Raw genomic sequence first — 12,960 nt, forward strand, 5'->3', positions numbered from 1 at the left:
CATCTGTATCAGCGGGATGTTCAAAAACTGAGTTCATCGAGTGGGATCCAGAATTACTCATCTGAAGCCATGTGTTGAAGGACTCTTCTCCCGAAGGCTGCATCAACTGACGAGAAGAAATCTATCTTATAATGCCTAACAAATGTAGAAGGGCTGGACCAGGTCGCAGCCTTGCAAATTTCCTCCACGGATGCTTGTCTATCAAAGGCTGCTGATGTAGCTGCACTGCGCACTGAATGTGGCACCAGAATCTTGCAGTATTGATAGCAGACCTGAATGCACTAGCGAATGCACTAGCTGATAGACAAATTGGACATCTTACATCCTTTATTGGGTGGAGAGACCAATATGAATAGGGATTCAGAACAACGAAAGGACTCTGTGCTACGCAGATAGATACTTAAGACTCTTTTCATATCTAAGGTGTTCCAGCTTTTTTTCTTTGGATGAGACGGTCTGGGACAAAATGAAGGTAGGTGGAGTTCCTGCTGGAGTTTACCGTAGGTTTGAAGGTTGGATCGGTACGTAGGACGACCTTGTCAGCGTGGAACACACATAAACTCTTTCTGGCTGAAAGTGCACCTAGCTCTGAAACCCTCCTAGCCGAGGTCACCGCTACTAGGAATAGGGCTTTCATCCTGGTTTCTTTAAATGAAACAAAATCCTCTGGGCCAGATGAATTGCATCCAAGGGCACTCAAAGAACTTGCAGATGTAATTTCGGAACCTCTGTCCATAATTTTTGAAAAGTCTTGGCAAACAGGTGAGGTGCCAGAAGATTGGAGGCGGGCAAATGTTGTCCCCATCTTCAAGAAGGGGAAAAGGAGGATCCGGGTAACTACCGACCCATCAGCTTGACTTCTACACCAGGAAAAGTGTTCGAACAAATCATCAAACAGTCCATCCTTGAGCATTTAGAAAGGCTGGATCTGATCACTAAGAGCCAGCACGGGTTTCTCAAGAATAAGTCATGTCAGACTAATCTTATCTCCTTTTTTGAGAAAGTTACTACCTTGCTGGATCAGGGGAATGCTGTAGACATAGTTTATCTAGATTTCAGTAAGGCTTTTGATAAAGTTCCACATAGTATTCTAGTTGTCAAATTGGGAAAATGTGGGTTAGATCCTATTACTGTTAGGTGGATCTGCAACTGGTTGACAGATTGAACCCAAAGAGTGCTAGTTAATGGTTCCTCATCCACTTGGAGAGAAGTGACTAGTGGAGTTCCTCAAGGATCTCTGCTGGGCCCTGTGTTGTTCAACATCTTTATAAATGATTTGGATGAAGGAATAGAGGGGATGCTTACTAAATTTGCAGATGATACTAAATTGGGAAGGGTAGCACATACGGTAGAGGACAGAGCCAGGATACAGGATGATCTTGACAGGCTGCAGAATTGGGCTAAAACCAATAAAATGCATTTCAACAAAGTTCTGCATCTAGGTAGGAAAAATCAAAGGCATAATTGTAGGATAGGGGAGACTTGTTTGAGCAGTAGGGTGTGTGAAAAGGATCTTGGGGTCTTAGTAGACCAAACACTGAACATGAATCAGCAGTGTGATGCGGTAACTAAAAAGGCAAACGTAGTCTTGGGCTGCATCAACAGAACTATAGTGTTCAGATCACGCCAAGTGATGGTATCGCTTTACTCTGCTCTGGTTAGACCTCAACTAGAGTACGGTGTTCAGTTTTGGTCACCACAATTTAAGAAAGATGTAGACAAGCTGGAACGTGTCCAAAGGAGGGCAACAAAGATGGTGGGGGGTCTGGAGACCAAGTCCTATGAGGAAAGGTTGAAGGAGCTGGGTATGTTTAGCCTGAAGAGGAGAAGACTGAGAGGGGATATGATAACCATCTTCAAGTACTTGAAGGGCTGTCATATAGAGGAGGGTGCCGAGTTGTTTTCTGTTGCTCAAGAAGGTCGGACCAGAACCAACGGGTTGAAATTAAATCAAGAGTTTCCGTCTAGACATTAGGAAGAATTTTCTAACAGTTTGAGCGGTTCCTCAGTGGAACAGGCTTCCTCAGGAGGTGGTAAGCTCTCCTTCCCTGGAGGTTTTTAAGAAGAGGTTAGATGACCATCTGTCAGCAATGCTGATTCTGTGACCTTAGGCAGATGATGAGAGGGAGGGCATCTTGGCCATCTTCTGGTCACTAGGGGTGTGGAGGGGGTTGTGAATTTCCTGCATTGTGCAGGGGGTTGGACTTGATGGCCCTGGTGGTCCCTTCCAACTCTATGATTCTATGAAAGGCGTACAACAGACCTTGAGGCCATGGGGACTCCAGGGCATCCACCGCCTCGGCCCTCTGATGGTAAAACTTCGACAGAAACCTCGGTGTTTGGTGATTCTTGTGCGAGGCAAATATGTCTACAAGCTGTTGCCCAAACCTTTCCACTGTCTGCAGGAAGATTTCTCTCTTTAATGCCCATTCTGCTTCGACTACTTGTTGACGGCTGAGCCAGTCTGCTTGTGTGTTCATCTCTCCCTTGATGTGCTCTGCCCTGAGCGAGGCCAGATGTTTTTCTGCCCAGCTTAGTATGGCCCACCGCCTCTGCGTGCAGGGAGGAGGAACGAGACCCTCCTTCCTTGTTGATGTGGGCCTTTGCCGATATGTTGTCCGTTCTCAGCAAGACGTGATGATTTACTTTGAACAGTTGGAACTCTAGAAGGGCTTTTCTGATGGCTCGAAGTTCCAACCTGTTTATATGCATCTTCCTTTCCGACTGGTTCCAGCGACCATGAGTGATGCGGTGACAAAAGGTTGCTCCCCATACTTCCAGACTGGCATCTGTAAAGATCTGGGTCGTGAAGGTTGGAAGATAAGTCTGTCCCTTGGATAGGTTGGAAGCAATCGTCCACCTTTTGAGGCTGACTCTCGCTGGACGAGAGATGGTGACGCCGACATCCCTCTTGTGGATTATCTGTAACTGAAAGGGCTTCAGAAACCGTTGTAGTCCCCGCATGTGAAAGCATGCCCATGGCACTGATCCGATGCAGGCCACCATGAGGCCCTGAAGTCTGACTAAGGTGAACAGGCCTATTGACTTGGTTAATATGGCTTTTCTCGCTAGAGCTGAGATGGTGGAGATCTTGTCCGGTGGTAGGAAAATCATGTTTTGATTCGTGTCGATAATTACCCCCAGGTGGGTAATCGTTCTTGGTGGGCAAAGTTTGCTCTTGTTCAAATTTACAAGGAACCCATGACTCTCCAGAGTTCGAAGTACGACACTGGTGTGTTGGACTGACAGCTGTTCTGACGGGGTGCTCACTAGGATGTCATCGATAGGGGAATACGTGTATCCCCTTCTCTCTCAGGAGTGCCATGAGAGTCACCAGCACCTTCGTGAAGACCCGGGGGGCTAAAGTTAGCCCGAAGGGGGGGGGCTGAAATTGAAAATGCTGTTGATTGTGAGCAAATCGCAAGAACCTGCGGTGTCCTGACTGAATCAGAATGTGCAAATATGCTTCGGTCAGGTCTATGGATGTCAGCTATGATTGTGGGCGTAGTGCTTCGATGATCAAGAGCAGTGTTTCCATCCTGAAGCGTTTGAACTGAATGAACTTGTTGACGTGTTGTAAGTTCAAAATGGCTCACCAATCTCCATTTCTTTTTGGCACAGTGAAGAATATGGAGTATACCCCTGTGCACTGCTCCAAGGGTGGCACTGGTTCGATCGCCCTGATTTCCAGAAGACGATCTATGGCTGATTGTGTTCTTAAAATTTTGTCTGGCTTCAATGAAGTGAAGGAAACTATGAATCGGTCTGATGGAATCTTCCAAAATTCCAGAGAGTAACCCTCGTGGAGTATTCTCTGGACCCAAGAGTCTGGTTAAATCAGGCCTAAACTCTTGCAAAGAACCAAAGTCTCCCCCTCACCAGACTGAATAGGTAGTCATTGCTTTCCAGGCTTATCGGAGAATATGCCAGGTTTATCTGAGTTCTGGTGGAACTGGGAACCCTTGTTGAACCTGAAGTTCTTTCGGAAGGAGCCCCTTCCCAAAGACCAGTTGCCTCTTCTGCCGTCCCCTCTAGGTCGCGCCAGGGTGTGCAATGATCGAAAGGGACGAAAGGAAGATTGGTAAGAGGCTTTTCCTTCTTTCCGGATAAACTTAGGCATAGCCTTTTTCTTATCCTTAGTTTCAATTAAGATGTCATCAAGTCTGGAACCAAACAGGTCTCCTCCTTCAAAGGGATATCCCAGCAGGATAGCCTTTGAACCATAGTCAGCTGACCAAGCCCTAAGCCAAAGAGCTCTCCTGGAAACCGCAGAGGCCGCAAGAGCTCTGGCCGACAACGTCATGGAATCTAAGGTAGCATCAGCGAGAAAGTTCATAGCTCTTGATACACGATGCAGACCATGCAGAACTCTCTTGTTGTCCTGTGGAACCAAATTGATTAGTTTTCTGACCCACATTATAGACGCTCTAGTGATTAAGGCCGCAGTGGCTGACGCTTGAATTGATAAAGCAGAGGCCTCGTGGGCTCTCTTACCAATGTAGACCGCCTTTCTATCTAATGGGTCTCTAATATTCCCAGCCCTGTCCTCAGACAGAAGACCTGCAGGGCAGCCACAGAGGCTTCAACTAGAGGAGTCTGTAGAAGACTCATAGTCCTTGGCTCTAGAGAGTACATCTTTTTAACTGCAGCTGGAAACTGCTTATTATTGAGAGGCTTATCCCATTCATCTTTTAGCAAATCCTCAAAATATTCTGGAAATGGCACTGTGTTAGAATGAGTTTTAATTCTGGCAAAAAAACTCTTTGGTGCCTCTAAACTTAGATTTGCTCTTAGCTGCCTCCGTCTCTTCATCTTCATGAAGATCTAGTGCAGCAATAACTTTAGCCAGCAGGGCCTGATAATCCTCTCCAGCAAACAGACGAGACTGTTGGTCTTGGCCCTGGGGATCCTTTCCTTTATTCTCTTCTCCAGAAGAAAACTTCCCTTCTTCTCTTTCACTTTCAGAGGAGGGGGATGGGGATCTGCCTCTGCTTGTTGAATGTAATGGAGCCTTCCTGGCCACCCTAGTTAACCAGGCACGGCCAGTCTCACTCTCCTCCCCCTCCATATCCATTGCAGAATGGGAAAAAAAATGGTCGCCAGGGAGGAAGCCCTGGAACTAGGCAAGTTTCTGTTGATCAGCTCACTAAAGCAGGCAAACTCCTCTCTGAGGGCTTGTCTCATTAGGTCTAACATACTGCGTTCACCCACACTTCCCGACTGAAGGGGCAAAGAAAAGGCTTCTACATTACCGGAATGGGTCCCTGTCTCTTGATCTCCACTGGAGCCGGCAGTACAGGGGCCAGTCTCGCCCTCGTAACCCCTAGGGGCCGAAAGGGGAGTTGCGGCGGCCATATTGTCTTCTCGCGCGTTCTTTTTTTGCTGCCACTCGGCTGGGAGTCCCGCTTATAAGCAGCCACGCCTGCATTGAGTCTCCCAGCCTGACTGTCTTCACCACGGCTCTTTGAAACCTGATCTTGGTCGGGGCGGCTCTTTGAAGCCCGATCCTCTTCGGCACGGCTCTTTGAAGCCCGATCTTCTTCACCACGGCTTCTCGTTGGGTGATCCTCCTCGCCACGGTTTTTTGCGGCCGGGGGCAGTCGGGGCGAGAGGAGCCTAGCGACTTGTTCTTCGTCCCCCAACATAAGCTCTTCGCTCCCTCTCTCACTCTCAGTCGCCATAGCCTCCAGCAGGGAGGGTGGGGAAGGGAGGAGGTAAGAGGGGGGAAGGAGGGGGGCAAAGATTAAAAATTAAGAGGAGGGCTGACGAGACTAAGCAAAAGAATAATAGAATAATAGAATATTAAAAGAAATAAGTAGGAAAAATTCCAAGAAGAAAAAGTTTGCTAAGAGCTAATGACTAACACTGCTACTCCCTCTGAGGCAGGAGGAGAACTGGAAATCAGTGGGTGGTCCTAGCCCAGGGGACAGGAAGAAAGATTTTAGATCCTGCCTCTCCCTGAGCATAGGATGGAAAGCACCCACTGATACAGATGTCCTCCGAGATCAGGGGGAGAACAGTCCCTTTCAAACTACTACTTGTTGGCAGCGGAGGGGGGGGGCTGTATCATGACTTTATTTTCTTCAACACAGCAAACAGGATGTAAGAAAGAATTAGGCCCAGAAAATAGCAGTAGGGGAAAGCATTTTTTACACTTGACTTTTTTTCTATATTAGAAGTCTCATCAAGAGAAGCATACGTATATCTCGCAACACATTAGTCCCACCCAACTTCCTCTATCAAATTATGTTCCTGAGCATAGGCTGGTTTTGGTGGCTAAATGGAACAACCAGTAGAAAGCTACAGTGGTGTAGTTGTTAAAATTTCAGACTAAGATCTGGGAAACCCAGATCCAAATCCCCACTCTGCCATGAAAGCTCACTGGTCAACTTTGGGCCAGTAATTTTCTCTCAGCCTAACATACCTCACAGGTTTGTTGTGAAGATAAAATGGAGGAGGGAAGAACAATATGTACCGGTAAGCTGCTTTAGGCCTCCATTAGGGAGCAAAGTAGAGTACAAATATCCAGATAAATAAAGCTGATTGGATGCAACCCAATAACTTCAACTCTAATATTGCATAATACTATGCATAATATTAATTTAATTCACAATGGAAAATACTGTGTTAATAATTGGAAGTGACTTCAACTCTACATAATATTACAGCTCAATCCTTGCATAATATTAATTTTCATTTGCAGTGGAAAATACTGTTAGTAATTAGCAAAGATGCTACTAAAATTGCAGAATTTCTTGCACGTATTAGATTTGTAAAAGTAATAGCTGTGGTTATGGCTAAATTTGTTCACATTGCAAAGCCAGGAATAATCGCCTTGGGGTGATATGAAGAGAAAGCCTTCATTTTCTCGAAGTGGATTACATGTCTGGATCTATGAATGCCCCACGACCCTCCGTGCATCTGTACAACCCTAATGTAGAAACTTAATTTTAGGATTCAGCCGGAGGGGTCTGAAAATGATCAACCAGACTAAAAAGTAGAAGCAAGCTCTTCATTGTCTAGATTGGATCATGATCAAAGTAGAGTACTTGTTCTCAAGTGAGTCCAAGATACTGACAAACTCCTTTGTCTGAACAAAACACATATAGGTTGGTTGACATCATCAATATATTAGCATAGAACCAGTTACATGTTAGCAAGGCAGCAGCATCAGTTTATTACGTCCAATAAGCATCAAGCAGGTTCCCGCCACTATCTGCTCCTGCTCGTTGGCAATGGCAACCAAAAGCTAGCTTATCTATATGACTTTCTCCTAACTACTCTTTGTGAATATTACTTTACTTAACTTTATGTAGAACACGTTTGGCAGAAGCAAGTGAAAATGAAAAGATGGCCAGGCTAGCCTGATCTCGTCAGATCTCGGAAGCTAAGCAGGGTCAGCCCTGGTTAGTATTTGGATGGGAGACCACCAAGGAAGTCCAGGGTTGCTGTGCAGAGGAAGGCACTGGCAAACCACCTCTGCTAGTCTCTTGCCATGAAAACCCCAAAAGGGGTCGCCATAAGTCGGCTGCGACTTGACGGCACTTTACACACACACACACACATAGATGACATAAAGGTCTGAATGAAGACTGGTGGTGGTGGAAAGTGCTGACTAGCGGTCTCCAAAAGGGAGATAAGGAAAGAAGTGAAATAAACCAGGGGAGCGTGTCTTCTATGTAGGGTAAAGGGCGAAGAGAGGATCAATAATGTTAAGGGGAAATGGATATACGTTTGTATTTTCCCCTTCAACCGCTTTTTAAAGTCATCCGTGTTTGTAGCCATCATGTCCACTGGCAGTTAATCCCATAATTTAATTACTGGTTGAATAAAGGAGTCTTTCTTTTTAGTTCATCCTGAATCTATTGCCCATCAACTTTATTGGATGCGCATGAGTTCTTGTATTATGAGAGAAAGAGAAAAAGGTAACTGGGCTTTTTTTTACATAGAATCCTTACTACTGGAAGACTGAACTTTCTCAGAAGGACTGTATGTGATCATCTTTTTATAAGATACATTCCACTGAATTGAATGAGATATGCTACTCAATCTTGTGCATGCGTACGCAGAAGTAAGTCCCAACATGTTCAGTAGAAAAGAGCAAGAGTCCAGTAGCACCTTAAAGACTAACAAAATTTCAGTCAGGGTATGAGCTTTCACGAGTCACTGCTCATTTCTTCAGATACAGCTAGAATGATCTAATATGTTCAGTGAGCCTTACTCCAAGATAATCCACAGGACTGCAACCTTACTGTCTAATACTATATACATCCACTGCCAATGATGTGATAATGAATGCTAGCTAAAATGGCTTTAAAAGTGGCCTGCAGGATAGGTCTATCAAGGTCCTCTCTGCAATGCATCTCTAAGTACCAGATGCTAGGGACCAAAAATAGGGGGAGGCTCTGTCCTGCTTGTGGGCTTCCCATCTGCGTCCCCAATAACATTTTATTTATGCGTGTATTTGCTGTGAGCTGCTTTGGAAACCAATGTTTGGCTGAAAAGTGGGGCAAACACTACAATACATTGAATAAATAAAACCTGCAGGGTTTTCCTTAAGAATGCCACTTTAATGTTGTTTCTTTGTTTGAGTGTCAAACTGACACTAGGGTTAAAGTGAGACGCTCGGTTTAAAAAGGAGATCTGTCCCCTCGTTCTAACCAGAAACCTCCCAGGTAGGGTTGCCAGGTCCCTCTTCCCCACCGGCGGGATGTTTTGGGGGCGGAGCCTGAGGAGGGCGCGCCAGGGTGTGCAATGATCGAAAGGGACGAAAGGAAGATTGGTAAGAGGCTTTTCCTTCATTCCGGATAAACTTAGGCATAGCCTTTTTCTTATCCTTAGTTTCAACTAAGATGTCATCAAGTCTGGAACCAAACAGGTCTCCTCCTTCAAAGGGATATGGCAGCAAGATAGCCTTTGAACCATAGTCAGCTGACCAAGCCCTAAGCCAAAGAGCTCTCCTGGAAACCGCAGAGGCCGCAAGAGCTCTGGCCCACAACGTCATGGAATCTAAGGTAGCATCAGGAGGGCGGGGTTTGGGAGGGGAGGGACTTCAATGCTGTAGAGTCCAATGGCCAAAGCGGCCATTTTCTCATGGGGAACTGATCTCTATCTGCTGGAGATCAGTTGTAATAGCGGGAGATCTCCAGCTAGTACCTGGAGGTTGGCAACCCTGGTCCCAGGGCCCTTTCTGTGTGACAGGCGCCGAGGCTTCAAGCCACTGCCCCTCGAGGAGGGGAGGTGAAGCACAGGCGTGGAAGGGATGCTTCAGCGCTGGTGCCGAGGAGGCGCTTGAAAGGCCCCTCCTTACCTCGTAGGCGCTGGTGATGTTCAGCCGGTAGTAGATGGGCATGTACACTTCCGCGGTGATGACCACCATCAGGACGTAGGAGAGAGCAAAGAGGCCGAACATGATCCCGTAGCGGTAGATCTCGGCCGGGGTGCCCAGCACCGTCACCGCCGACATGAAGCTGGCCGTCAGGGAGAGCGCCACCGGCCCACAAGAGAGCTTGCGGCCGGCCATCAGGAAGTCCTTGTGGCATTTGTGGACCCCCTTGTAGGCGTAGTAGATGCCGATGCACGCGGAGATGAGCAACATGGCCGTGAAGACCACATAATCTATCGCGCGGAAGGACTCGGACTGCAATGTCTTCGAGGCCGAGGATCGGGAGGGAACCGTCGGCATAATCGACACTACATCGAGAGCTGGGCTGAAAGGTACAGCAAGGGCGGCCTTGCGGGCGGGTTCTTGCTCGGCCAACGCCCGCAAGGAGACGCGGCTGAGGTTGCAGAAAGGCCCCTTCGTATGTACACACACAGAAGCCCCGCCGGCCCTCTTGCCGCCCTTTCGCCGCTCTCGGCGTTTCTGAGCACCGCCCCCAAGCCCAACCGACAGCCGCCTCCCGCCTCCCTCAGCGGCTCAGCACGCGGCTCCCACTGAGGCGGATCCGTTATTCGAATGCCGCGCGCCTCGTGGCCGGGCCGCCCCGCCCGCTCGCGCGCGCGCGCACTCGGCAAACTCCGGCGGCGCTCGGCGCTCCACTGGCTCGCCTTGCTCCGCGCTCTTGAGTCTTTGGTCGCGTTGACTTGCCTTCTTCGTCCTCTTCCCCGCGCCTCTCGGTTGTACTTTACACATGACGCTGCCTTATACTGAACCAGACCCTCGGTCCATCAAAGTCAGTATTTTCTACTCAGACCGGCAGCGGCTCTTCAGGGTCTCAGGCAGAGGTCTTTCGCATCACCTTCTTCCCTAGTCCCTTTAATTGGAGATGCCGGGGATTGAACCTGGGACCTTCTGCATGCCAAGCAGATGCTCTACCACCGAGCCACAGTCCCTGCCCTATAACATGAACACAAGAAGCTGCCTTATACTGAATCAAACCTTTGGTCCATCAAAGTCAGTATTTTCTACTCAGACCAGCAGCTGCTCTCCAGGGTCTCAGGTAGAGGTCTTTCACATCACCTGCTTCCCTAGTTTCTTTAACTGGAGTTGCCGGGGATTGAACCTGGGACCTTCTGCATGCCAAGCAGAGGCTCTACCACCCTTCCCTCGCAGAGATCTTGTTAGCTTTCCTGGGCTTCTTGCCGAGCACGGGCGAAACACTCCTGTTTTATCAGGCAAAAGTGTGAAGGATCCCTCCTCCCCGCCCCACTGTATTCCACAGACATGTGCAAACCGGCTGTTAGAAGGGAATTTTGACCTGTCCGGTTTTCAGGTAAAACACGTTTTTTAAATTGCCGAGCACATCCTCGGGGAGGATTCCATCTGGCTAGCAAATGGATTCCTCCAGAACCATTTTGTCTGGTTCCTTCTAGATGAAAAATCATAGAGTGGGAAATTTATTTTTGTTATAGTCTAAAGGACCACATCCATCAAGTATTATCTGTACTTTTACGCATCAGATTAATATAACTTCACTGAAGTTTTCTTCTTTGAAAGACCTTATAAAGAAAACAAGGGACAGAAGGCCATTTGATCTGAAAACAATTATATAAACTAAATATTCAAATGTCATTTATTTCAAACAAAAGTGTATCCAAACAAAACTGTACTGTGTTTTAATAAATTATTTAGATTCTCTGTTCAAGTAGCATTTTCTTTTAAAGCATAAACTTGGCACAAAGCAACACAACATTAATCAGGCTTAAGCTTATTGAAATCAACGGGCTTAAGTGTGCCTAACATTAATTTATATCACATTTTTATCATTTCCTTTATACAAAAGAAGCACAGGTTAATGTACAGGTAGGTAGCCTATCTTATCCTCACAACCCTGTGAGGTAGGTAAAGCTGAAAGTGTAGCCTAAGGTTCCCCAGTGAATTTTATGGCTGACCATAGATTCAGACATTCCAAATACAACATTCCATCTACTGCACACTGTGTTGGATTACAACCTGTCTCTACAAGCTTAAATTACAGTGGGAAATAGAGATGGTATGTATCCCTGAGAAAAACAGTGGTGTAGAAACTAGGCATGGTACTAATGCCTGTAATCGTCACTAGTAGCACTTTGGACATGTTTTTACATTCCTCTGGCACAGTGGGTTTTTTAAAATTATTATTTACCTGAGATCAGAAAATGAGGGTCAGACTAGACATGGTAGTGGCAGTGTTTAAACATAGAACTTCCTGAATCATACAGAAAGGGAATGGGACTGAAAATAGTATAAGAGCACACATAATCCTTCCCCAGCCCACAGTTTATGGCTCTGCAGCTTCTCTTTCTGGGCAATTTTCCACAAGAGCCAAGCTCTGATATTAGAAGTGCTGAGCTGGATGAAAAGTAAGTGAGGGGCTGCGAAGAGATAAGCCAAGGAATGGGTGCCCACGTTCCCCTTTTGTTGTTAAACTTCTACGTCTCTTCCTATGTATGTTTGAACATGGAATAATCACCACCACACCCAGGTAGCCCTGAGAACTGTTTACAAAACTGGGTTCTTAGGCCTTGTAACATTATACTTCCCTGACACAAGAAAAAAAGATCTTTTGGAGCAGTTTCCTCCAGTCCATCAACCATAGCACTTATATTTACAATTGATTATGCCAGGGTAAATCAAAGATTCAGCGACACATTGTTTGTCTGCATTGCTGAGTAGAAACTGACTCTGACCAACAGTCAAGCAACAGCACTGCACAGTCTGTAGATACCATAGCATTGTTATGAGTCAAGTGCTATGAGGAGTTAACATAGGACAAGTTAGCAACACTAGATTGCACGTTGCTGCTGGCACTCTCTCATGCAAGGAGGGGAGATGCACATTTTCAGCCATTTAAGTTTAGAATGTGGTGAATCATGCTGCCTATTGGTAAAGAATTTGTAACCCTGAGAAATATAGATAATGCCAGTGGGTATAGATGGAAGGGCAGTAAGGAGTGGCCACGCAAGTGGAAGCAAGAGTACTGCCCTCCGAGTATTATTTATATGATTGGTTGAAGAAATATAGTATTTGTCTGGTATGTTACTTAGTTTGTTGCTATTCAGCAATGCTAACCTGATGTAGATCCAAATTTAGAGAAACTGCAGTAGGTTATTGCCAAAAACTGACTGAAAAACACAGTGGCAGAAAATTAAATGAACAAGTCTCCTGGTATTCCTGCATTAGATTTATCATAAATTAAATTAACAGACAGGGAAGCCAGAAAAATATGAAAGCACCCTAAAGTAGCATTGCCCAGACAGACATGGTATAATATCAGAGCAATAGATATGCTTTCTTTTCCCAAAGGACAGCTTTTAGTCTTGCTCTCCTTTTCCAAATCATAGCTTTTAATCCAGACTATTTTTATAGTCTGTGTGTTTTTATAGTCTGCCTTTCTCGCTGAGATTCAAGGCAGATTACAAGTACATTATAACTATTAAGTCAGTCAGTAAACTGATTACATGACAAACCACTTAGCTTTGCGATATCCATTTTCTGTCAATAAAATATAAGGGTTGCTACTTAATTTGGTGTCTGAG

The 12,960-nt window shown here is 46.1% G+C and overlaps 1 protein-coding gene across 1 annotated transcript in view; it reads right to left on the reverse strand.

The window, feature by feature from the left end:
- The window catches only part of LOC130474835 (sodium-coupled monocarboxylate transporter 1-like), a 39,549-nt gene extending 29,864 nt beyond the window's left edge, over window positions 1-9,685 (reverse strand). Inside the window, exon 1 of the mRNA XM_056846529.1 lies at window positions 9,311-9,685. Coding sequence (XP_056702507.1) covers window positions 9,311-9,685 — 375 coding nt within the window. The remainder of the gene's footprint in view (window positions 1-9,310) is intronic.
- Between the last annotated feature and the right edge of the window lie 3,275 nt (window positions 9,686-12,960).

The sequence above is a fragment of the Euleptes europaea genome, chromosome 3 (assembly GCF_029931775.1).
Source record: "Euleptes europaea isolate rEulEur1 chromosome 3, rEulEur1.hap1, whole genome shotgun sequence".
NCBI classification, from domain to species: Eukaryota; Metazoa; Chordata; class Lepidosauria; order Squamata; family Sphaerodactylidae; genus Euleptes; species Euleptes europaea.